The sequence below is a fragment of the Eptesicus fuscus genome, chromosome 11 (assembly GCF_027574615.1).
Source record: "Eptesicus fuscus isolate TK198812 chromosome 11, DD_ASM_mEF_20220401, whole genome shotgun sequence".
Lineage (NCBI taxonomy): Eukaryota > Metazoa > Chordata > Mammalia > Chiroptera > Vespertilionidae > Eptesicus > Eptesicus fuscus.
In genome coordinates, this window is record NC_072483.1 from 42763481 (window position 1) to 42790340 (window position 26860).

The following is a 26860-nucleotide window of genomic DNA, read 5'->3' on the forward strand; positions in this document are numbered from 1 at the left end:
TGGGCTTCCGCTTCAGGTCCAGGGGCTGCCACCAGAACTACGATTCCCAGAATTCCTGGTGCTCCCTGAGCTCTTGGTTTCCACTTCCAGTCCAGGGGCTGCAGAAACCAAAAGGAGTTGGAACTCCAGCAGCCCCCAGGCCAAGCTGACAGGACCAGACACTCCAGTGGCGTCCCCAGGACCCCAGCCATTCGGCACCTGTGCGCATGTGCACTGCCCACAGGCCCGCCATCTTTGTCGGGTTAATTTGCATACTCACTCCTGATTGGCTGTGGGCATTGCAGAAGTATGGTCAATTTACATATTTGTCTATTATTGGTATAGATTAATAATTTAACCCTTTGCACTCACTTGTTTTTTTCTCAATTCCTTTATTCTAATGCTAACTGTGTCGAGTCACACTCGACATCCGAGTGCAAAAGGTTAAAAATGTAATAAAAGTCATCCTGAAAAAAAAATCAATATATTTCAAAATAATTTTAAGCTGCTACTTCAAATAGCATTTGATTTTAAGATTATAGTAAATTCAGAAAATATATAATTAAAAATAGTTTTAGTTTTATTGACAGGTTGTGGATGGCTTCTTTTAATTGATAATTTGAGTTTTTAATCATACTTCTTAAGATGTAAAAAAAAGTTATTTAAACTCAGTCCTCAAATAATTCATTCTGAACCCAATTTTTTTTTTTCATATTTTGGAGTTGAAAGTTCTAATGTTGTTATATTAAGGACAGAAAATTTTTTAAAATATGCATCTTTGAAGAAAATAATATATTAATGTAAAATCACACAAGAACACATCAAACCATTCTTTTTCAGAGGTTTAATTTTAACTAATGAATTTTAAATGATGAATATAATAGCAATCCAAATCTTTGCTTATTTTCAATGCACAAACTATTTTTTGTAACTTGGAGGTGAAATAAATTCTTTTCACCATAGCAATGCTTTCACACTTTTTATGGTCTTTCTTTTTCCTTTTGTGTTTTTTTTCCGTGTTTTCTTCACCAGTTTAACAAGTCACTTCTAGTTTGGCTAAAGAGAAATTCTAGCACAATAATGCTTCAACTTGCACGGAAGAACACCTTTATTGAGTTGATAGAACTCCACCAGCTGGATTAGATCCGTAAACCTTGTGTGGCCATCGTCCAAGGTGTGGAACATCTGACCATCATCTTCCACCTGCAGGAGGAAAAATAACAAACTGGCAAGAAGTGCAAATACGCAGAAGGACAATCACATTCCATTGCATAATGTGTCTTTATATAGGCCCAAACTAACAAGTTTATAAAACTAAAGGACAGTGAAAAAAATGTTACAGCATGCTTACTTTTTTTTTGTAATTTCACTTGCATTTAAAAGAAATATTATTTGATCCTAGAATAAACAATTTGGCTGTACTTCGTGCAGTATTCTGTAATTGGAATAGTATGACTATTCTGAATCAATATACAGTGAGAAATCTGCACTATTCAGTCTATTAATGATCCCACTTACAGATATTAATTTATATTTCTAAATGTTGTCTACCGAACAGGCTCACTTAGTATATTAAAAATGAATATTCACACAATTTGTATCAGTAAATTGATTCTGAAGCAATCAAACATTATGTTAATGGGACGACAGTGATTTTTTTTCTTTAGTCAGTGTGATCTTCTGGCATTAAGCAATTCATACTTGCCAGGGACATCATTCACATAATCAATGAAGTAGGAAAGATACTTCATACAGACTATGGATAATTCCAAAAAGAGCCATTCAAAAGGAAACACAGTAATTTAGCAATCTCATGTAACACTTTCCTGAAAGTAGAATAATTCTCTATTGCACACTACCTGGTTCCAATATACAGATCACATGCATACACACATACATACACACACTCACATACGTACACACACATATGTACACACACACACACACACACAGCAACAATAAAAACTCCAAAGCAAGTTGTTCCACTCAGAAACAGAATTACAAAAATTTTTTAAATGTGCTCAGAATAGTTTAAATGATCTCCAGTTCTGCAGCACCTATGTATCCATCCACAATGATTAAAAACAAAAGTACAAAACAAATAAACAAAAAACATTTGGGATCAGAGAGAAGAGTTTTAAAATAATAGTTTGTAAAGAATCATCAGTAGAAGTTAGGAGAGAATCTTTAGTGGCCTTTTAACAATAGGTGGCAGGGGGTCTATACAATATTGCTAAATCATATTTCATGGGAAAAAGAAAATTTAATTTTTACAAATCCTGTATTTCTTATATTAATTCAGACCCATAAAACCATTTATGCCAACATTAACTCTAGTCAAAGCACAAGCTCCCAAATTATATTTAATAAAAGGACTAAAGAAACGAAAAGTTTCTGAAAGCTTATGCATTAAAATAATCTCTAACATAGGAATGTGAAACCACAAAATACTTACTGGTAGGATTTGAAAGTGCTTTATTTTTTGTGCATGACTCATTGACAGTACGAAAGTTCTAGGGTTACTCTGACTATCCCGCACCAAGAAAACTCTAAAGAGAGAGAAAGAATTTCAGTATGTTTCTACATTTACTTATAGTTTTCATATAAATACAGCATGCACAGAATCTAGAAAATATATACTGAGTGGCCAGATTATTATGATCTCTGAAAGCATAATAATCTGGCCACTCAGTATATATCCTATATAATAAAAGGCGAATATGCAAATTGTCCCCTCGACCAGGAGTTCGACCAGAAGGCAGACTGGCCATCCGCCCATGTCCCCTCCCCCTGGCCAGGCTGGCTGGACCCCACCCATGCATGAATTCATGCACTGGGCCTCTAATACACACACACACACACACACACACACACACACACACACACACACATACACACACACACTGAGTGGCCAGATTATTATGCTTTTAAAGATCATAATAATCTGGCCACTCAGTGTATACATAAATGCAGCCAGAATTTTCTTTCCCTGTGTAGCCAATGATGGGATTATCCAACCTGGTAAATAATCTGGTATAACATTACTTTTGACTATCAAACTGTCATTAGTGCTAATTTTAAAAGAATAACTATAGAGCCCATTTGTCAGATTGTTTGCTCTCAATAACCAATGTAATGCTATCATGGCATCAATAATTAGTGCTGTGTCCTTTTTCCACTGGGAATTTAGGTATTTGCATGTAACTGTTTTGTACAGAGAATGAATGGGGCATTAGCATATTTTCATTTTAAGTTGTGGGTCATAATAGGTGCTGAAAGAGAAAATTATTTAAAATGAAATAATTTTTAACCTCCTCCTCTGGACTCCCTTTTTTCTTTTGTTTCTGGTTCCTACTGTTACATGTACAACAGAAAGTGAGAAATGAATATATTTTAAAAAGAAAAAAATAATCCTGAAATCATTTATTGAATGTTTGAGCACAATATTTTAAGATAAAGAAACACCCAAAGAACATGTACTCTAACCTTGAAGAATGCAGCAGAAAAGCCTCTATAATGTCAGGCTAGAAAAGCAAGACATGGAGTAATATCCCAAGAGAAAAGTGCTACCTGGCGTGGATTCATACTCACTGGCAATACGGTGCAAAACCAGCTTTGTATTACTTGTTGGCACACAAAGTAACCAGTCCCCACTGGTGGCTCCAGTACTAATCTCAGTGTGCCCGGGCAAAGAGACAGCCAAATTTGAGACATCATAGATCTTTGATGAGATTACCCATGTTATTTATGCTGTGTGAGATTCTGACATTGTATCACTGGGAGATGGGACAAAAGGGAGTTTCATTGTGAGTGCCCCCCATTCCTCAATAAATCACCACTGCCACCTAGTGGACTATCTGGCAGCAGCACATCTTTCCAAAGAATGTTAATTAAAATAAAACATTTTTTAAATTAAAAATACAAAGATACTATAATTCTTTATAATTCTCTGTGGTTTATTTCTTTCCTTGGTCTCATCAGATAGTAATTCTGCTGACTGTACAAATTTATATCTAACAAGACTGTGCTCCACGCAGGGAAGCATATTAAAATCTTTTCTTATTTAGAGTCTAGTGGAATTCTGACTTGCTATTAATAATCTTCCATGTGAAGATGCATTTTTATCCAAATGTCAGTATTAAATCACCTTGAAATCTTGTCATCATCTTAAGCTAACCATTGAAAGATATAAGATCCCATCACCCCTTGTTTAAATTGATGTTGGTTTCATTTATCATCCAAACCTCAATACAACCTCATTAATTTGTATTGCATTTGAGAAGAGAATTTAGCCAGTATTATAGGAAGTATCTGAAATATTTTGAGAAAAGGAAAATTCTTTAGATTATAAATCGTTCATAATACATTTTATATTTCTACTATATCTCCCATAGTACCCCCCTAAAAGATAACATGAGAAACAGTCAATAAGTACTCTTATAGGTTTATATTACTTTAAGCCTTTAAAATTTAGAGAAAAAACTGGAATATAAACAGAAATTAAAAAAAAAGGCCATCTAAATATATAAGCAACTTTTTACTTAACATATCCTGCATCAAACTTTAATATTAGTGATCATTATTTACAAACAGTATTAACTCACCTTCACTTATGCACAAATAGTAAGCACACACAATGGAACAGGTTTCTATAGATATTGCTAGGATACATTGGCAACCATCCTTACAGAACAAAGTCACTTCTGTTTCAATAAGCTGAAGTCAAAAATCTTTGTGTTGTTGAATAAGTAATTACTGGCTATAGCAGAAATCGAAATCACGGCCATTCGCCAGGCCAGTGTTGCTCAGTGGTTGAGTATTGACCTATGAACCAGGAAGCCACCCATTCAATTTCTGGTCAGGGCACATGCCGGGTTGTGAGTTCAATCCCCAGTAAGGGACATGCAGAAGGCAGCAGATCAATGATTCTCTCTTATCATTGATGTTTCTATCTCTCTCTGCCTCTCCCTTCCTCTCTCTGAAATCAATAAAAATATATATATAGCCCTAGCTGGTTTGGCTCAGTGGATAGAGTGTTGGCCTGCAGACTGAAGGGTCCTGGGTTCAGGTTGTGGGCTCAATTCCCAGTAGGGCGCATACAGGAGGCAGCGGATCAATGATTCTCTCTCATCATTCATGTGTCCATGTCTCTCTCTCCCTCTCCCTTCCTCTCTGAAATTAATAAAAAACATATTTTAAAATAATACGTATTTTTATTTTTATTTTTTAAATCATGACCATTCAAAATCAAACTTACCCATCCACAAGTCCTTGCTGAATAATCAATCGCTGAGCTTCATCTCTAGAAATTCTGTGGTGAAACCACGGTTGGGACCGGTGGATAGCTGGTGAAACAGAGGGAAGGAATACAAAGCTCTGTATGAAAGGATCACGGTTTAATGACATAAACTTTCCACCATGACCCCTCAGTGACTATGGCTGAATGCCCTCCCGTGCAATCCCAATGCAGATGCAGACATACCCATGTTTATGGCAGAGCTCTGTGAACAGGCCTTGGGGCTACCATGAGTGCCCAGGCGTAAGCACGCTTTTTTCTGCACAAAGAAGGGAAAAACACATTTCAACTTCTTGGGTGAAACAAACTGAAATCGTAAATGTTTTTAAAGAACATGAACTGATTTGTACCCTCCATGCGAGTCCTTCTTCAACTGCGACTGAAAGGGCTTCCGTGGGATTGTCTATAATTCTGCTTTTCTGGCCTGAGAAGTCCATTGCTACCAGGGAATTCTCTGATATACTTCTCTGGAAAAGAAAAGAAAACATTTTTTTTTTTACCAGGAAAATATATTTGAAGTTATCTTACAGTGCTTTGCTGGCAATAGGTTTTCATTCTAGGATGTGGTTCCAAAGGTGGCTAGCAAGAAATGAAAATGTTAAAAATACATATTCAAGATAAAACAATGCTGTAAGATAGTTTGGTTAAATAAGTTATACAGTATTAGGTAAGGTCACTGAATTGAGTGCTGAGTAAAGGAATTAAAAGCTTTCAAGGTAAGCATGGTTTCTCCTAAAACAACCCTCTCTTCATATTTTTCTACTAAAACAGGAAAACACCAATTTAGAAAGGAAGTTTTAGCTCTTCCTATAGCTAAAAATATCCATTACCTCCAAAGTCATCTCCCTATTGTGCTTTGACAATTATCATTTAAATATCAAATCTATCTACTTATGAAACAGCTATATGTTATGATTCAAGATATGATGAAACTATAACAAACTGACTTATATCACTTCTTTAGAAAAATAGTGCTCATTTTTTATAACTGTCTGTATTTTCTTTTTTAATATATTTTTATTGATCTCAGAAAGAGAAAGGTTGACTCAGAGATAGAAACATCAATGATGAGAATCATTGTTCAGCTGCCTCCTGCATGCCTCCTACTGGGGATTGAGCTCACAAGGGGGCATGTGAATGGAACAGGTGGCCTCCTGGTTCATGGGTCAGTGCTCAACCACTGAGCCACACTGGACGGGCAATAGTGCTCATTTTATAATAGAACTAAAATATATATTTAAGTTTATCATCTCAACTTTTATCTAACGTAGAAAATAAAATTTAGTAAAATAACTCCATATTATTAAATTTTATTTGATTTAACATATGAATAATGTTTTATTTCATGAGGATAAATATGGCAAAAGGAGAGCTGCAAAAATAAGTCAATGACAAAAGAAGAACTGATATAACAAGAAGACATCTTTAAACAAATAATAATATCTTGTTAATTATTTTTTATCAGTTACTTTTTGTATTTATATTATTCTGAACGTGAAATAAAATATCCAAAACCTGGACTTTATTTATACTTTTTGTTTGTTTAGGGCTCTACTTCACAACCATCTTTTTAAAAGTATGCCACCCCACGTCATGCATCTTTAAAAAAAAGACAATTGTCAAAATCTCCAGTCAAGAGTGTCACTCAGTTTTTAAGAATTAAAACTTTGCAAAGGCGCCTGCACAGTGTGGCTCAGTTGGTTGAGTGTCCTCCCGTGCAACAGAAGGTTAATGGTTCAAGTCCCGATCAGGCCACATGCCTGGTTTCAGGCTCGATCCCTGGTAGGGGGTGTGCAGGAGGCAGCCAACTGATGTTTCCCCTCGTACATGAATATTTCTCTTTCTCCCTTTCCCTTCCTCTCTCTCTAAAAATCAATTTTAAAATATTTTTTACAAAGTTCGCTTTTTAAAAAAATATATTTTTTTATTGATTCCAGAGAGGAAGGAAGAGGGAGAGAAAGATAAAAATATCAATGATGAGACAGAATCATTGATCGGCTGCTTCCTGCATGCCCCCTACTGGGGGATCGAGTCTGAAGTCCCAGCATGTGCCCTTGACCTGAATCTAGCCTGGTACCCTTCAGTCCGCAAGCCAATGCTCTATCCACTGAGCCAAACCAGCTAGGGAAAAATTCACTTTTTAAACAACCTTTTTTTTTTTTTTTAACTTTATTGTTGAAAATATTACATATGTCCGCCTGTCTCCCCCATTGACCCCTTTTAGCCTGCCCCCACACCTTGCCCCAGGCCTTCACCTATTGTCTGTGTCCATGGGTTATGCATATATGGTTGAGTTCACTTTTAAAAATATAAAATAAAATAAAACTCTCCAAAAAAAAAAAAAACATTCAACACCAGCATGGGCGATGTTTACCAGTTATTCTCCACTAGTTAACAGAGTTGCAAAACAAAAAAGGAAGTCTAACGGTAGATGAGGAGCCAATGCGCATTAAGAGACTCCTGGCTTAAGACCATTTTATCTCTCTCCACATGGGCTCAGCCATTCCCAGCTTGGCCTAACAGACCCCAGTCACATGTGTGTGTTAAACCTTGTCCACACACAGAAAAATCAGGGGGCTCATTTATCCCCACATCACACACTTTTAGCATCTGTTATTTCCTCTTCAGATCAGGCTATGGTAGTCCACAATCTTACTAAGGTTCAACTTTATTTCTAGAGACCTGGCCTGCAATCTTTCATTTGTTACAGGAGCCTTTGTAACTGACAAGATGCTCTTGCCAGACAGACGCTGTCCCTGTAATCTCTATTTCTGGTCACACCTGACTTTGCCCTTCTCACCCGTGATCTTCTGTGCTCGGCTGTGGACCAGGTGGATACACTTTTGCTTTGCCCACTTTAATGAAAAGCCTCTACCTGCTCAAACCACAGACTACCTAATCCCACTCATAATGGTAGCTATATCCTTATTATCTCTCTACTTCACTTGCCAAGATGGGCTTTGTAATCTCAAGGTCCTAGTGACATAAAAATACTGTTAGGAGAGAACAATAAGTGTACCCAGTGTTCTTATTTTTGTTTCCTATAATATGATAGGACAGTATACAGGATAAAACAAGATCTTATCGTCCATCATTACTTGACATAAGTAGGGAATCTACAATACAAATAAGTCTTTTCATTTGCTACATTACACTAGAAGGAAACACGGGAAAATAGCAAATATCTTCTGGTGAATGGCAGGTGGTGGATGAAAAATTAATAGTTTACCTTTGGTGGACAAAGAAATGGAAGAGAAGCAAGATCGGACTTGAACTCAAAAGGTCATTTTCAGCTCAATTTCTTTCACATAGAAAAGCAATGTTGATAACATTAAGAATCGGTGTATTTTTCAAAGCATTTGTCCCTATTTCCAGCTCTTTCTTCTAGTGGGATAAACAGGGCAAGCCCTAAAAAAAGGGTCCATGATTTTAAGGGCATGCCTCTTTTTTTCTTTTTTTTTAAAGAGAGAAAAGACCTGGGACAGTCTAGATTATCCAGGCTGCACAGTGAGACATAACTAAAATACACTAACTTTTCTATGTTTCTCTGAAAATAGTGCTGGGAGGAAAACCAGCAGAGGCAGGTGAGGGGCGCTGGTATACATTACATAGGGCACTGATAATCTAGAAAAGTGGGATTCTGTATAGATAATACAAATACTTCCCCAACGTCTTCATTTCCCTCATGAAGATTAAGAAGAGTGGAGCTCAAATCTCAAATACTCTTTCACCGTGACAACGCCGTATAGGACAGACAGGTCCTCACCACACAGACACCTAAACCCCTTCTCCTCCAATCCTATTTCCTTCCAATCAGATTTACTTGAGGAGTGTCATTCCCTATACATGGTGTTGAACAAGGAAAGCTACACCAACCAAACTGTCATACACCTGTTGACCAATAGTAGAATCACTTTCAACGGAAACAAGCACAAATAATAACGTACTTATATGCTAATGACAGTGGTGAGACCAGAAAGTTCTTTATGACAATTTTTCCCTATGATTAAGAGGGCACTAAACAATAATTGCCTTCAAAGCTGCTGTTAACATGCTCATCCTAATAACTTTACACTCTAAAAGAAATGTAGAAGGATTTAGAAAAGGATTAAGATAATAAAATTCATTATTCTTTTTATTCATATAGATTGAAAGATAAAGGTAAGCTGACAAATTATAAAAATACCTTAAAGCGGTTGCTTTTATAGAAATTCATTACATTCCTGTTTCTTATTTTAAGGCTTAAAAGTAATATGATACAAAGGTGAGAAGTTACTCTTCCATAACTTACAGTTAAAGCAACATAACCACAGAATTGGAGTTCTTTTTCTCTATTAGCCTATCTGGCTTCATAATCAACATTATTTCATGCCTCATTCCTAGAAGTGAGCATTTCATCTGCTACATTACATGTGGGGAAATGTGCCTGCCTTGGTCACAGGCATGCGGGGCGTATTTTTAACCTAAGTGGAAGTGCAGCACGTTAGCTGATTTGTAACACAGGCACATATGTATGAATTCCTAATATATTCAATGTTAAGAAGCACAGATGAAAATAGCAGAACATAAACTTTAAGAAAGAGAGGCATGGATACATGGAACAGGCTGTCAGCGGTCAGAAGGGCTGGGGATAAGGGGGACTGGATGAGAGAAGATGATGAGATTAACCAAAAAAAAAAATATGCATTGTCTATGGACATAGACAACAGTGTGGAGATGGTGAGAGGGAAGGGGGAGGGCTGGGTGGAAGTGGGCAAAGGGAGGGAAAGTGGGGGACATCTGTAATAGTGACAACAATAAAAATAAATAAAGTTCTTGTGTTAATGCACAGAAAATTAAAATTGGTCCTGAAGAAGAACAAAGATGTGTTTGTGTGTGTCTGCAAATAAATACCCACGTTGTATTCAGTACAAATCTGAGAAGCAGCAGTAGACTTAATATAATAATGCATGACCTACATTTTAGCTGGCAGTTTTGGGGTTTTCTGTAAACAATTTGCTCTTTAAGGACATGGAACTTTAAAAATGTTATTGTTAGAGAGCCAGAATGCAAAAAAGCACACGTGTATAGTACAGCTTTAAAAATTTCAAATATTTATAGCAGACTGTAATAATTCCAGAAATAAATAAGCCCACACTAAAAATCAATAATTAAGAAAACATTCACAACCCCACAGAAAATATTCTATATATCATCTTATTAAGATCTAACCCTCAAATAATGAGACAAAAGGACTCAAGTAATTCTTTCAAATATTTAAACATTTCTTTAACATATAGCTATCTATTTTAATTGAATATTTCATATATATTCTGCTGCTGCAATTTTATCACATAGGCTGCAATCATATAAAATCAAAGAATAAATAATTCAATATAACATTATGGTAAGATGATGCCAAAGAGTTGCTTTACTTGACCAAAAGGAAAGAATGTAGATGCATTATAATGTGCATTTATAATGCCATGTAACTGCAAATTAATATAATATAAATATAAAATAAAATATAGGTTCAAGAAGTTGGTGCTTACCATGGGTGATATACTCTGAGAACTGCAGCCACTTCTACCGTGATACGGATGCATGTAATTCTGGTACAGCTGCATGCCATACTGCAGAACAAATGAATAAAAACACATTCCACTACTTTTCTGCACAGATAAGTCATGACAATTAATACTTTCATTAGTTATGCACCATCAAAATAAAAAATAAAAATGATAAGTGTTTCTTAAAACCAGTAAGTTAGTAACAAAATTTTTGTAAGGTAAGCATTCAGTTCCTTAAAAGGATACATTTAAAAACACAGTGTTTTTTATTTGGACGCACTCTTAGGTGTAGCTCACCAGTATAGAGATCTGGAACTGACATTTCTAGACATTATTTTTAGCGCCACTAGCACTAAAACTGTTCAGAGGGGTATGTCACTTACTGATAAGAACACTTGCTTGGGAAGGGTGCCAGGCTTTATGCTACAAAGATTCTGCAAACGCATCCTAAGCAAAACCAGGTAAAATTCACCCATCAGTCATTGACAATGTCTCTGGTCAATCCATGACATGGATCACATTGTCTCTGATCAATCCATGGTGGGTCTCTGGGTCAAAGACCTTTGGCACTGTATCATCCTCTCGTAACGATACTATGAGGACACGGTTTTATGGATGGCTTTACATCCAGGGAAACCAACCTGGTGGGGAATCAGGCTGATTTCAGACAAAGGGTCACAAAATACAATGTAAATGGCCGTAGATAAGAACTGCAGCGTCTTTACTTTCGGGGGTAGCATCATAAGACTTGGGCTGCCAGGCTGCAACTGGGAAATGGGTCTGAACTATAATACCGGATTATTCGTTTGTGCAAGATTAAGTATGGCAACTGCCATGGCCAAACTTATCGTGCAGGGGTCCCCGTCTGAAACTGGAAGATACCCCCTTAGATTTAGGTCACTTTATTTTAAAAGAAAGAAGGAAGGAAGCAGCCCCTGAGGCAGACAGGCTTGTGTTTTGTTTTTTTGGAGGGGGGAGGGCAGTTTACACTCTACAATTCTCCATTTCATGGAGCTAGGATGAACTTTAAAGTAGTCTTATATAAAAAAGATTGAAGAGATACCATCGAATCCAATCTTACCCTTGGGGTGAATACCATTTAAACATTCCAACAGAGCTGTTTCTCTACTATAAAGACTATTTCCTTAAAAGCAATTTCAGTGAGGTGGATAGATTTGGTAATTAGACAGAAAATCAGAGTGGAGTGCAGAAAGTCACTGTTTTCAAAATTTTGCTTTCCACCTGAATATAAACCCATATTCATTTAAAATTCTCTGTGTTGACTTCTTTATCCTTTTCTTTTCCTCTCAAAATCTAAAAATTATTTTTCTAATTTAAGGTCTGATTGACATTAATGAGACCTAATAAATTTTATTGTAAATCAACTCTAAGCCTACAATAATTGGAAAAAGAAGACAGGGGAGCTTAATTCCTAGTCAAGTTCGTTTTGGAGGCTATACAATAACCTCCAACCAACACTTTCATAAGGTACATGCTGCTTGGCCACCTTTTATTTATCTGCAGTGAAAAGCCCTCTGCCAACTAATATGACTGTTTTCTTCAAAGATGCATTGTCCCGGGTGCCTGTGGTGTTAGGTAGTTGCTTCAGTGCTGTTGGAGGTCTTTGGTAGGCATTTAACTCTGGCCGAGGAGTAGGGCACGGGTCACCTTAACACTTCCCTGCCCCTATAGAGGGGCAGGTAAAGAAACAGAATACGTTAGAGTGAAGTCAGCATAGTTTTACTTGAGGGAAAGGGAAGGAGACATGTAACTAGGACACTATACATGAGCAAATCCCTTGTCCTTAGTCTCGAATTTTCTATGGTTTTATATGTAACTGGAATTTCTCCAAAGAGAACAGGACTATCTCCATCTGATGATACATGAAGAGTTTTTTTATGTGTACATGAAAACAAAAGGGAAGTAAAAATAAAAGAGGCCAAATCCTTGGGTGAGCCTATCTCTAGTCCTATCTAATAGACAAATATGCAAATTGACCATACCTCCGACACACCCACAAGCCATGCCCACCACCCAATCAGAGTGAGTATGCAAATTAACCCAAACCAAGATGGCTACAGCCACAGAGAGCAAGGTTTCCTAGGTAACTGAGGAAGCCAAGCTTTCTGCCAGCCATAGCAGGCCTAAGCCTCCACTCAAGCTACAAAGTTTCAATTATAGAAGGTAAACAAATTCAAACAAATGGCGGCAGAATGGAGCTTGAGAGAGCAGGCCAGGGTTGTCCCTGGCAACAGAGGAAGCAAAGCTTTCCACCCACCCTGGGTGGGCTCACCCGCTTAAGGCTACAAAGTTTCAATTAGAACCCCAACACAAATGGCTGCCACCTCGGAGAGAGCCCCAGGCTTGGCTCTGCTCCAGGCTACAAAGTTTCAATTGTAGAAGGAGAATAAATTCCAGATACCAGGGCCTCCGCTTGGGTTGCCAGGGGGCGTGGCCAGCCTGAAAACCACCACAGGCCCCTCACTCAGGCTACCCCATGCCCCAAGGGAACCCCACCCTGATCAGGGACACCCTTCAAGGCAAACCAGCTGGCCCCCACCCCTGTACCAGGCCTCTATCCTATCTAATAAAAGAGTAATATGCAGATTGATCATCACTGCAACACACAATATAGCTGCCCCCATGTGGTCAAAGATCCTGCCCCCATGTGGACACAATATGGCCACCACAAGATGGCAAGCAGGAGAGGACAGTTGGGAGGCACCCAGCCTGCAAGGGAGGGCAGTTGAGAAGGACCAGGCCTGCAAGGGAGGGCAGTTGAGAGGGACTAGGCTTGCAAGGGAGGGCAGTTGGAGGTGATCAACCCTGCAGGAGAGGGCAGTTAGGGGTGACCAGGCCAGCAGAGGAGGGAAGTTGGGGGCAAACAGGCTGGCAGCGGAGTGGTTAGGGGGTGATCAGGCTGGCAGACAGAAGTGGTTAGGGGCAATCAGAAAGGCAGGCAGGCAAGCAGTTGGGAGCCAGCAGTCCTGGATTGTGATAGGGATGTCCGACTGCCCGCAGTCGGACATCCCACGAGGGGTCCCAAATTGGAGAGGGTACAGGCTGGGCTGAGGGACAAGCCCCCTCCGTGCACCAATTTCGTGCACCGGGCCTCTAGTAGGATATAATGAAAACAAGAGGGCACTTCCGGTTCAGCCAACATAATGTAGACTGTTTCACCCTGCTCCTCCCCACTGAGTACAGCAAGTTTTTGAATAATCTCATTTTATCATAACGTCAAAGAGGAAAAATATCGACTCCTAGTCAGGGCCACTGTCTACGTGGAGTTTGCATGTTCTCCCCGTGTCTGTGTGGGTTTTCTCTGGAACTCCGGTTTCCTCCCACATCCCAACCATGTGCAACGGAGGTGAATCGGCGTGGCCACACTGTCCCAGTCTGAGTGAGTGTGGGTGTGTGGGCCTGGGACGGAAGGGCGTCTTCTCTGTGGCTGGTCCCACCTTGGGCCACGAGCTGCCAGGATGGGCTTAGCCACCCTCATCCCTGAACAGACTGGAAAATCATTACCTCACTTGTTTTTATACATCTTTCTTAACAGTATGTATAGCTCACATTTATTTCAATGGTTAAATGTTAGAAGCATTTTGGGTCTTTATTTAGAAATTTGGTGATGTTTTTGTGACTAGAAAAATGCCACAGGAACTTAACTCTTATTTTTATCGATTAGACTATGGTAAAATTGGTTTTGTTACACATCGTTTCTAAAGTCAAAGTTTCCAAGAACCAATAAAGGACATTAAGTGAGGAATTACTGTGCCATGATAAACTCTGGAAATAACACAATAGACAACCAAAGGAGACCATCTAAAGATACCCCAACACCAGGCAAGCCCAGTGGCACCAGCCATGGGGATCCAACAGAGGCCCACTGACCACCTGCCAGGGAAACCAACTCAGTCCTCTAGTAGCGTGTCTGTGCTGACAAGCCCAGACTCCTGGCTCTGAATATTTTCAAGTATAAAACAGATCATATCACTTTCTTGTTTGAAACCCTTCACCAATTTCTCACTGGCCCCAGAATAAAGGGCCTCACTGGCCCAGCCAGCGTGGCTCAGCGGTTGAGCGTCAACCTATGAATCAGGAGGTCACAGTTCAATTCTCAGTCAGGGCATATGCCCGGGTTGCAGGCTTGATCCCCAGTGGAGGCCTGCAGGAGGCAGCCGATCAATGATTCTCTCTCATCATCTCTCTCACCCTCTCCCTTCCTCTCTGAAATTAATCATATATATATATTATTTTTTTAAAGGGCCTCACTGATGCTGGCCTCCCTCTCCAGCCTCACCCAGAAAAGCTTTACCATAATTGAAGCAAATAGGGGACACCAATGTGGTAGCAGAATAATGGCCCCATAAATGCTCACATCTGAATTTCTGGAACCTATGACTGTTAGGCTACATAGAAAATAGGAATTTGGTTGCATATAGAATGCAGGGTGCTAATCAGGTGACCTTGAAATAAGGTGAGTACCCTGATCATCCAGGTGGGTCCAATGTAATCACAGGGGTCCTGATAAGTAGAAGGGGGGGACCAGAAGAGAGAGGACCCTTGGTATGGTGGTGTGAATAGAGCTCGGTGCACCATGCTGGATTTAGGAGAGGAAGGGGCCATGAGCCGGGGAGTCTGGGAAGCCTCTAAAAGCGGGAAAGGACAAGGAATCAGATACCCTCCGACAGAGAATGCAGCCCTGCTGACATTTTGTTTTTAGGCCAATTAAGACTCTGGCGGTGGTGTAAGGCAATAAATGTGTATTGTCTGAAGCCACGACTTTTGTGGTAAAGTTGGGTTAAACACACTAGCATATAAATTTGAAAAATAAATGTTTTCTATACATTTAACTGGAATATATCAGTTCTGTGTCTCTCTTCCCTACCTATCTTTAGAACATTCTTACTCCTTTCAAAATGCTTACCCACAAATTATGCTTATGAACTTGCCATTTCTACTTAACACAAAGGTAGATGTTTTACTAATATATCTATAGTAATATTTACATAATCATCTGAGTTGTACTTAAAATAGAAAGCAATTTACACAACACTTAAATGAAACACAAAGCCACTACACTAAACCTATCTAGGTGGGCCCATTTTAAAACATACTTCATATTGGATGGACGGCCATGTTTTTTTAAAAATATACACTAAGTCATGTACAGAAGAAGTTTCCATCTGTTCCTGGCTCTATGTGTAATATTCTTAGACAAAATTAAAGTCAGAACATTTCTAAAAATGGAATACTTACTTCACACATAAAAGATAAATATTAGGTTACTCTACTCTACTCTGCAAATGTTTATCTTTTAGATAAAAATAAAATACACACATTGGAGGGTGGTGGTTTTTCTTCTTCCTCACATACCCACACAGACTCAGAGTGAATCTCTGCATTTTGAACTACAGCTATTTTCAAACCCTGATGGAACTCCCAGCATTTAATAGAAACGCCCAACTGCAGTGAGATTACCTTAAGCAATCGCACCGCCGTCACCCAGCACATCCTACTCTGCTCTTCTTCCGCACAGAGCATTTTCAGGTCTCGGGGCCCTCGCGCTTTGTTAGGCTAGAAGGCCACAGCACATTGTTTATCGTTAATGCATATCTTGAAGTAACACCTGTTGAAATAAAAGCCACTAAAATTCTCCCATATATGTAAGAGAAAGCTGTCTCTCTCTTTTTTTAAAAAAAAAAAAAAGAAATTAAAAAGAAACTCAAGCTTACCTAAAAGGCTGAGGCTTGCTTTATTCATCTATCAAAATATTAAGCCTGTACCTTAAAGCAGAATCCATAGTTAGCTGGTGCTCCATGCTTTTTTTTGCCTGCCAGTGACACATAAATATCACTATTGCCAAATTCGCTGAAAAACTGCAAATGCCGTGGTTCCTAAAAAGAGAAAGTGCGTGAGTGTTGACACAGGTATTTATTTTACACTATACCTTTGATATTTCTATTATAGTACACTAGAGACCCGGTGCACGAAATTCATGCACGGGTAGAGTCCCTAGGCTTGGCTGGTGATCAGGGCCGATCAGGTTGCCCCGCCTCCCTGCCTGCTCCTTCCTCGCTTCCTCAGCACCCCACCACCATCGCTGGTCACCCGCCATGTTCTGATCCGTCCCTGGTGGTCAGCGCACATCATAGTGAGCTATCGAACTCCCATTTTCCCAGTCGAACTACCGAGGGGACACTGCATATTAGCCTTTTATATATATAGAAAATGTATACCTTGGCAAGAATTATCCCAAATAATGTCACAGAAACAGAAGGGAAGAAAAACTAAGACACTCTATCCTTAAATAACCAGGGGCATGACACAATATCATTTAATTTGAGGAGTAGCAACTTTTTTATGATTTAACTTCCAATATACACCAAAAAAAAATACTATTCCAAAATTATTCCTTTTAACCACCATTTAAAGGATTCCAAAGGATAGAAGCCAAAAAGAATGGCTTTTGAAAGTTTTCCTTTCTGGGTTTCAATCACTGTAGTTCACTAAAGGGAAGAAGGTTGGTTTAAGCGTCTGCAGCAGTTAGAGAAGAAAAAGGAGCATCAGACAATGATTCCTGCTTCGTTCAGAAATAACCATTCCTCACGCCTGTGTACTGCCTAACACACCACAGCAAGCAATGAGATAGGAGGCATGACTATCTCCCTTCACTAACAGAAGGAAGCCTGTACAGACGAGTTCAGGGAAATTACCTGGCGGTGGGATGTGTCTGATTTTCAAGGCAAAGTGGAATCATGAACAGCTATCTCTTCTCTGGAAAATCCATGGGATTTAGAACTGGTCATGGGAAATCACTGGGTCATATTATTCTGCGATAGGTTAATAACTTAGAGAAGTGTTTAATTCTGGGGTTGAGTATATAATCAAAACTGACTGAAATACATTTGTTCTTTAAAACCCTGCTGCTGGTAGTGTGGTCCTGGACCACACCAGCATTACCTGGGAGTTTATTAGAACTGCAAAACCTCAGGGCCCACCCCGGACCCACTGAATCAAAACCTGCATTTTACCAAGCTCCCAGGCAATTCTTATGCACCGAGATTTGAGAAGCAATGCTCTAAAAAGAAATAAATAAAGAAAGACAGAAACAGAACATTCAGCAATTTTAGCAACCCATTCAAATCCTAATCCAGAGAAATTTCAGTCATTTACCAGCAGGCTATGCTGTCCCTGATGATTGGCACAGTGAGAATTGCCATGCACGTAACTGTTTCTCTGCGTGTTACTATTCTGAGGCATTTATACCTAATGAGTGACTATAGTTCCAACTCCATGGGAAAATAACACAGAAAAGAAAATTGCTAAAATAGATCCAGCCCAGGGCCCATGAAACCAGGGAGGAGAAAGGAGAACGATACTCTTATTGGCATGGCCTTTAAAGCTTAATTCCTAGAGAGAGACTGATTTGTTAGTAAAAAGTGTCTGATTTCTATGAAGATGAAATAAGACCATTCCCTGTCCACTGATATACTGTACAAGTCAATGTCACCAAGTCATTCGAATGTGAGAAAAGACAGCTCGAGAAACACTGGAAGTCCATACAGCCATGATGACTTTTCTCTTTTGATTGATTTTTCCCATTACTATAAGCATATCAAGGCTTAGGACATTATAAGACTACAAGACCGAGTTGGCATGGCTAGCAAAAGCTAAGCATGCGCATGTATACATCAGAGGGTTTGGAGAGGAGAGTAAATAGATGCCTCCCTATAAATATAAGTCACAGTCTTATTCCAAGCCTTACAGCAGTGGTTATCTAATGCCGACACAGCCTACGTCTTTAGAAAGTAAAATAAATTGAGACCCTTTTCACAGAAAAAGGACTGGATATGGTCTCCTTGCCAGGTAGAAATGTCAGTATTAGACATTAGATAATCTCCATAATTTGTATCAGTCATAATTCTTGAGGCTATCTAATACCTCAAATTTATTTTTTGAGTGGAACTCAAAATCATTTTCAAGTGTAGACTATGGAACATGAGCTCATTGGGCACAGCCTGAAGAGAACATTATGTACTGATGCATAGCAAAGTCAAACACTATGTTGAAAAAGCTACAGTCTATGAATAGGGATTTGATGCTTAGGATTTTGCCAAGGCAGGGGGAAGACCACTGCAAGGATAAAATTATGAATCCAGATTATATCCCATCACCTCCACCCTAAACTACCAAAATTATCATCCAATTAGGATCTGTGCTGCTCATCTTTCTTCTTCTTCTTCTTCTTCTTCTTCTTCTTCTTCTTCTTCTTCTTCTTCTTCTTCTTCTCTCTCTCTTCTCTCTCTCTCTCTCTCTCTCTCTCTCTCTCTCTCTCTCTCTCTCTCTCTCTCTCTCTCTCTCTCTCTCTTTCTCTCCATTCCTTCCTCCCTTGCTCCCTCCTCCTCACTCTTTCTCTACTTGATTTTTTTTTAAACTCACTGTCAGGAGCCAAGAGTTGGTCAAAGGATTAACTCTGACCTTACTTCAGTAAGTTACTGAAACAGAAACTCACGAAAACTAGGCCCACCTCCTCTTGCCTGAGGACAAAGCATTCCTTCTGTAGCCGCCCTTCAGCCCTTCAACCGCCACACCCTTTATCTATAGTCAGCACCCTTTACGACTTTAGCCGATTATCTAGGTCAGCCCCCACCCCTCCTAGGCATCCACCCCTCTAGAAACCACATATAAGGAACGCTGTAAAAAATAAAATTTCGAGGCTTGATCAGAAACCCCTTTGTCTTGCCTCCATTCTTTGCGTCCCTTGTCTGTCTCTCATTCTCTTAGGTGCGCCGCCTCGGTACCCCCATTAGAAGACCCCGCTGGCCGGGGCAACTCACTATGGTCATACTAATCTTACAACTTAATCATCTTACTCTCTTGCTAAAAAATTTTCACTGGGTCCTATACTGAGTTGAATAATAGCACCCCCAAAAAATATGTCCATGTCTTAACCCTCAAGAAACTGTAACTATTTTATATTATTTGGTTGGGACGTAAATCCAATGACAAGTATCCTTATGAGACACACAGAGAAAGGGAAGAAGGTCCCAGGAAGACAGAGGAAGAGACTGAAGTTAGGCAGCCACAGCAAAGGGAAACCTGGATCCATGACTAGTCAAGACAGCCAACCCTCCTAAAAATGTAAAGAATCAAATAATGATAATGGGAAATAAATAATGGATGAACATTCCCAGCATAAAGGAAAAACAGGAATTTAAAGATTGAGTGCATATGTTGAGAATCAGGCAAGTTTTATTAGAATATATTTGAATGCACCTAGAAATACGGCAGACAAATTACTGAACATTAATGGTTATAATACCATTGGAAAACAGCCAGAGAAAAAGGTCTGATTACCCATAAAAAACCAATAATGCCATCCCTGACAAAATACAATTAAAATAACCTCTCATGAAAACTCCCCAAAGCAGTTTTACTTGAAAGATATCACTGCATGGCATGAAATGTCAACACTTATAAAACACACACCATATGGCATAGTCTGCATCGACTACACTACATAGAAACACAGACTGCACAGTGCCAAGCATTGTGTGAATTACATGTGTGAGTGATTATGTATGTGGGTATGGACATGTGCACATGTGTGTCTATGCAACTGTAGACATAGATATACATACTCAAGCACACAAACAAATACATCTATCCCTGATCATAACATGATTTCCTCCAGGACAGAAAACTAACAGACACAAAGGCATTAAAGAGCAATTACGGACTCAGCTGAGTGTTACTAATGGCATCAATAGCAATGAAAGTTCAGAAGTGGGCAAGATTAGCAGTATGGCCTGGCGTAAAAAGAAAAGGTGTGAACTACATTGGGCCTCAAATTCTGCACTGCAGGGTAAGGAGAAAGGAGGTGAATTCATAATGGGAAAGATAAGCAGAAGATGTGGTACTGAAATAAGATCATCTACATTCCATCAAAGGATGTATCTAGTGGAAAATAAAGCTGCATAGTTAGTTTTCAGACAAGATCGGGCGCGTTCAGGGTGGTATGGCCGTAGACACGGGAGTGGGCCAAGCATAGTTAGTTTTCAAACAGATTATAACAAATGTTTGGAATCCAAAAACATTACCAACTCTTGAGATCAAATAATAAAGTAATAAAGAAAACAAAGTAAAACTCATTTTAACTTACAACATTTATGATTTATAACACATCATTTATATTTCCAAATACCTTTGATGTTCCTTTAGTAGAAAAATATAAACCAGATCTTCTTAGAAGGAAGTAAATCTTTTTCCAAGACTTCTTTCCCTGTTCTTTTGCATGTAAGAAGCCATGGATTTCAGGGTATGTGCTTGAACTCAGAAACATCTGAAAAAAGAAATTAGATACTTCCATACTGTTTTTAAATCAATGACATTGTAGCCTTATATTAATCATGTTCAGATTTTAAATATGAACTTGTAAAATCTAACAATATCAGTACCACCTATATACCATTACAGAAATGACGATACATACACAACAGGAAATAAATCAGTCTTTCAAGCTCCAAGTGAAAATAGGTTTACAAAATATGTTTATATTCTAAGTTATCAATACTTAGCCAAACATTAAAATTATATGCTATTTGAATGTCCATATGAAAAATTACACTTCATCTATGGAATTAAGTCCTGACACTTTCATTCTTTTCTATGATTTTTCCTGAGAACTTATCAATTTCAACTTTATTATGGTGTAGGACCACAATCCTGACTTCAGTTATTCAATTATTGAGAAAGTAAAGCCAAGTTCACCTCCTTGATGAGGGTAAAGCAAACTATATCTCTGTGTCTCTAGGGTTCTCAGTTGTGAGTAGGTATGCCAGGTTATGTTTTCCAAAGAGAACTACAACCATATCTTCCATTCCACATGTTCTTCTGCAAAGGGATCTAGCCACTGAACCACAAAGAGGTGGAGTCTATTTCTTTATCCCCTGTGAATTTCAGCAAGGCTTGTTGGTGACTGCTTTGACCAATAGAATTGGCAAAAGTGACAGTCAGCCCATTCTACTAGTATCTATAGTCCTTAACTAGCCTGATGGCTTCCACTACTTAACTCTTGGAGCTAGCTGTCACATAAGAAATGTGACCACCCTGAGAAATCCTAGAGGATGAAACACCATGTGGGGAGAGACAGAAAGGCCAAGGAGGACCAGGCACATGTAGTGAAAAGCCAGCCTATAAGGGAATCTTCAACCCCTCCATGAATCAATGTGTCAGAAATGACCCACCTAGCTAAACCCTTTCAAATGTCTGACCCACAAAATTGTTGGCAAAATGTGAGTGGGTACTTAAGCCACTAAGGTTTGCAATAGTTTGTTACACAGTAGTAATTAACTGGCACCTGTGTTGGTCAGTTAAAAGAGAATGAAAAGGAAGAGCTCTTAGTTGCTGTGCTAAGTATCATTAATAAAACAATGGAAATGCATTAGCATCTCATTAGAAGAAGAAAATAAAAATGCCTATTAATAAATAAATGCAAAAAGGTAAAACTTGAAAGTAAGAGAAATTATTAGCTAAAACAATGGAACATTTTAAAAGGCTACTCAGGGAAAGGCTGCTAGTAGATATTTATGTTTTTTAAATAAATTACTAAATTTTTTTTAAATTTAATGAGCCACAGATATTAATTAATTGACATGCAAAACAGGCAAGTACAATTTTTAGTGTGAGTGCTTTCCAAGTTATTAAAGCAAACCAATTAAATTTTTAAAAGGGGATCATAGAGGTCACACTAGAAAAAGAAAAAACATTTTAAAAACTGGGAACATCGCCTCAGTGGACAGAAGAGGTCAGCGCCAAATGCAAAAACCATCTGATTCCAAGGCTTTGGTTTTTCTTGTTTTTATAATTTAACATTAAAGTAATATACCTATTATAGGAGAATTTTGGAAAGGAGGTGGAAGAAAAACTCCAACCCGCCACCCTGTCTATCCCACTGGTGAGGTACTGAGAAGGCTGAGAGTTGAGGTGCTGGGTACTACTGCTACCATTCCCCCTAATATTCTGATGGGGCATCTGTGAAAACCCTGTAGCATATAAGTAGCTTTAAGAAAAATTTCTTGAGACTAATCATATTTTTAAAATATTTTGAAGTGCAAAAGGAAATATAACCTCATAAGAAGCTCAAAGAAAACGAATCTGCCATATCCAATATATTTCATTATCAATATAGTTAAAGTAGTATCTATATTGAAAGTATTAAAAGTTTTCTTCATTTAAGATCAGAAAATATTGAGTGGGTTTGGAGATGCCCAGGGCTTAGATCAAACAGCACCCATTATAAAGAAATTGCTCAACCTCAACCTGGTGATAACTCCAGAGTGGCTGGTGTAAATTCTACTAATCTATCAACAATAAAATAAAATAACTAAAATCATTATTTTACTATAATGAAAAAGGTTGGGAAATGATCACCTAAAGTTACAGTCAGTGTAGAAGAAATCGGCCCAACAAGTGCAAAACCAAGGAGATTTTTAATTAAATAACCAGTACTCTTAATTCAGCTAAGATATTTCAAGTATTTCCGTCATAGGTATTACAAATGTTAGTGTATGAAATAGATATATTCTAGATAGTTTTTTCTCCTTCTATTTAATAGCTAAGTATTTTACTACAAATAGGATTGAGGGCATTTGTTATAAAACTTAATACTAAATACCTATTAGTAAAATGACTACATTTTACTGGAAATTTTAATTTTTCAAAAGACTAACATAATCTTTAAACACATCACAGAGTAAAACTGCAAGTTTCCTTTCACAATACATACTTGTTAAGTGTTTAAAATTCTTTGATAATTGGCCCAAACTGGGAAGAATAATAGGGAGTCTATTGATTTAAGAAATTCTTTTTTTAAATTTTATTTTATTGTTTAAAGTATTACAAATAGTAGTACATATGTCTTTAAGAAATTCTTCATATAGATTTTGCTCTTTTCTTTTCAGTTTTACCTCCAGCAAAAATTAATTATTCAAGGCATAACATTTCAAATTCTGGACATTTATAAATATGGACCTAAAAGTTTCCTTTTATTGTTACTTAAATATTTTAATGAAAATGTATTTTACCTGCAAAATCAGTGCGGGGGATATTTCACCATTGGTTTCCGTTGAAAAAGACACCATATGCTCTGGAAAAAAATACTGACGAAAAGATACAGTTACATTATCAAAAAACCTGTACTAAAACAGATTCAATTATGACCATTGTAATCTAAGGCAAAAGTTCTTTAAATCAGTGTGTTGGAAATATGAAGTGCTTTTAAAAATGCCAGTCCCTGGACTCTGCCTTCAGGTATCTTAATGAAATGGTCAGAGTAGGACCCAGAGTAGCAAACACGGTCAGATGACGACCATGAAGAGATGCCCATACCTCACTTTACACAAAACACTGCCCTCAGGACAGTGCCTGCTCCTGCATCTCTTCCCTGAGTCCTGCAACCACTCTAGCAGGTGCTAAAGGACTATCATCTCCATTTTAGAAAGTCAAAGCTCATAGAAGTGAAAGGCATAGTCAAGGTTACAGCCCACAGTGTAGAAGAGCTAGAGAGCAAAAATCCAGTTCTTTCCACTCACTGTTTTTCCAAACTTGTTTAATCATAAAATTCACCCAGAGTAGTTGTTTGATATAGGAATTCCCAGGCCTCACTCACTCCTGAAGAGTTTTGATTCCATACTTCCGGATAGTCCTGGATCCTGTGTTTTTAATAAGCACTCCCCGCCTCCTCCAGATAATTTTTATAATCAGACAAGTTTGGGGAAATATATTCTACACTAGAGGCCCAGTGCATGAAATTCATGCATGGGTAGAGTCCCTAGGCCTGTCCGGTGATCAGGGCCGATCGGGGCCTTCCGACTGCCGGCTGGGGCCTTCCTTCGTTCCACGCCACCCCCTCGTGGTCAGCACACGTCATAGCGAGCAATCGAACTCCCGGTCTCCCGGTTGAACTCCCGAGGGGACATTTTGCATATTAGCTTTTTATATATAGATAGATTACTTCCTCTAGAGTGGGTTTTTTCAACAGTAGTTCTATTAACATTTGGTCTAATAATACTACGTGGTGGGGGGAGAGGGACCTGTCCTGTGCAATGTGGGGTGTTTAGCAGCATTCCTGGCCCCTGTTCACTAGCAGCCCTCCCCACCCTCTTTGTGACAACCACAAACATCACCAGACATTGTCAAATCACCACCTCGGTTGGGAACCACTGTTATAGGTCTACAAAATGAATGTATAGCCTGTTTACATTTTTAAAAAATAGATAAAACTCAGAATAAACACTAAACCATATGTTTATAACTATGACTTTTAAATTATTGCTTTTAATAAAGATTCATAACAAGAAAACAGTTTCCCTTCAAATTCTAATTCTATTTAATTTTTATTAGAACTCTTATTTTCTTTGTCAAAGATCATTATGTTTTTATTAATAGGTTCAAATAAAAAAGAAGTCTTTCAGGGTTTGAAAATATTCTATTTATGTTTAGTATCATATATTTCCCATAAAGGATTATTTCAATCCAATTATCCAAAACCTAGTGTAAAAGTGCTACAGCTGCAGAAAAAAAACACACAATTTAAATAATAATCCCTGAGGCTATTCTGACTTCTCCAGATCCCTAGTCTTCATTAGAATGTGACATGCATTTATTATCATTTAAAGAGAACTACAATGAAAACAGTAGTTCCTAAATAATACACTGATCTTTATCTAATTTCTACTTGGCTCAGTGATTACTGCACTGAAAACAAAATAATTTGCAATAGCAAGATTCATGTCAATCTTTTTAAATTGATTTTAGAGAGGAGAGAAGGGGAGGGAGGGGAAGGGATGGGAGAGGGGAGAGAGAGAGAGAGAGAGAGAGAGAGAGAGAGAGAGAGAGAAATTTGTTGTTACACTTATTTATGCATTCATCGGTTGATTCTTTTATGTGCCCTGACCAGGGACTGAGCCCACAACCTTGGCATATTGGGATGATGCTCTAACCAATTGAACTATCCTATCCTGCCAGGGCCAGATTCATGTCCATCTTAAGTTTCTGGTTTAAGTTACAACACTCCCAACAATCATCAGTTCATTTTTACTTTAGAAATTATATATTTTAAATTTTCCAAATTCTCTTAAAAGTATTAAACTATAATATTTTGGAACCTGCTTGATGATATTTAATAATTCATTCCCTAAATCAAATGTATAGAATTTTTTTTCTTTAAAAGCAAGAGTTCTTGAAAATCATGTATATGAATTTCTGTGATGATGTTGACTAATCAATGTTAGAGTAAGAAGAAATATGACTGAAATTATAAAGAACCACAATTCTTACCTACAAGTTACCAATTAGGGAATTATATTTTATTTATGGTAACACTTTTCTTCACATAAACTAAAATAAAATTTAACTAATTTATTTATTTTCCACAACTATTAATGAGGATATCACTTACCATTGGATTTTTAAAGAACTCATATTTGGCATAATTTTTTCTAAAGTATAGCTTATTTTCTTCTTCCATTCCCCAGTTAGATAGCACTTCAACCACCAGCTCATGATCTTCTATTATTCTTTCTGTAAAGAATGTTTTAGTTAGTATGTCAATGGATAGATGGATGGATAAATAAAAATATAGCTAGGGAGACAAATATACATATGGATATGTAGATCCATGCAAATATATAAAATATATTATGTATGTACTAGAGGCCTGGTGCACGAAATTCATGCACAGAGGGGGGTTGTCCCTCAGCCCAGCCTGTACCCTCTCCAATCTAGGACCCCTCGAGGGATGTCTGACTGCCCGACTGCCCACCGGGATCGGGCCTAAACGGGCAGTCGGACATCCCTCTCACAATCCAGGACTGCTGGCTCCCAACTGCTTGCCTGCCTGCCTTCCTGATTGCCCCTAACCGCTTCTGTCTGCCAGCCTGATCACCCCCTAACCACTCCGCTGCCAGCCTGTTTGCCCCCAACTTCCCTCCTCTGCCAGCCTGGTCACCCCTAACTGCCCTCTCCTGCAGGG

At 38.4% G+C, this 26860-nt stretch overlaps 1 protein-coding gene across 2 annotated transcripts in view; it reads right to left on the reverse strand.

The window, feature by feature from the left end:
• Positions 1 to 822: 822 nt before the first annotated feature.
• Positions 823 to 26860, reverse strand: part of GRB14 (growth factor receptor bound protein 14) — a 110772-nt gene continuing 84734 nt past the window's right edge. For both annotated transcript variants that reach the window (XM_054723435.1, XM_008138625.3), the window contains 11 exons: positions 26288 to 26409; positions 23913 to 23987; positions 21032 to 21169; positions 16611 to 16721; positions 16306 to 16401; positions 10807 to 10887; positions 5626 to 5742; positions 5462 to 5534; positions 5237 to 5324; positions 2435 to 2528; positions 823 to 1182 (listed from right to left, as the gene is read on the reverse strand). In XM_054723435.1, the coding sequence (XP_054579410.1) occupies positions 1036 to 1182; positions 2435 to 2528; positions 5237 to 5324; positions 5462 to 5534; positions 5626 to 5742; positions 10807 to 10887; positions 16306 to 16401; positions 16611 to 16721; positions 21032 to 21169; positions 23913 to 23987; positions 26288 to 26409 (1142 nt within the window). In that variant the 3' untranslated portion in view covers positions 823 to 1035. The remainder of the gene's footprint in view (positions 1183 to 2434; positions 2529 to 5236; positions 5325 to 5461; positions 5535 to 5625; positions 5743 to 10806; positions 10888 to 16305; positions 16402 to 16610; positions 16722 to 21031; positions 21170 to 23912; positions 23988 to 26287; positions 26410 to 26860) is intronic.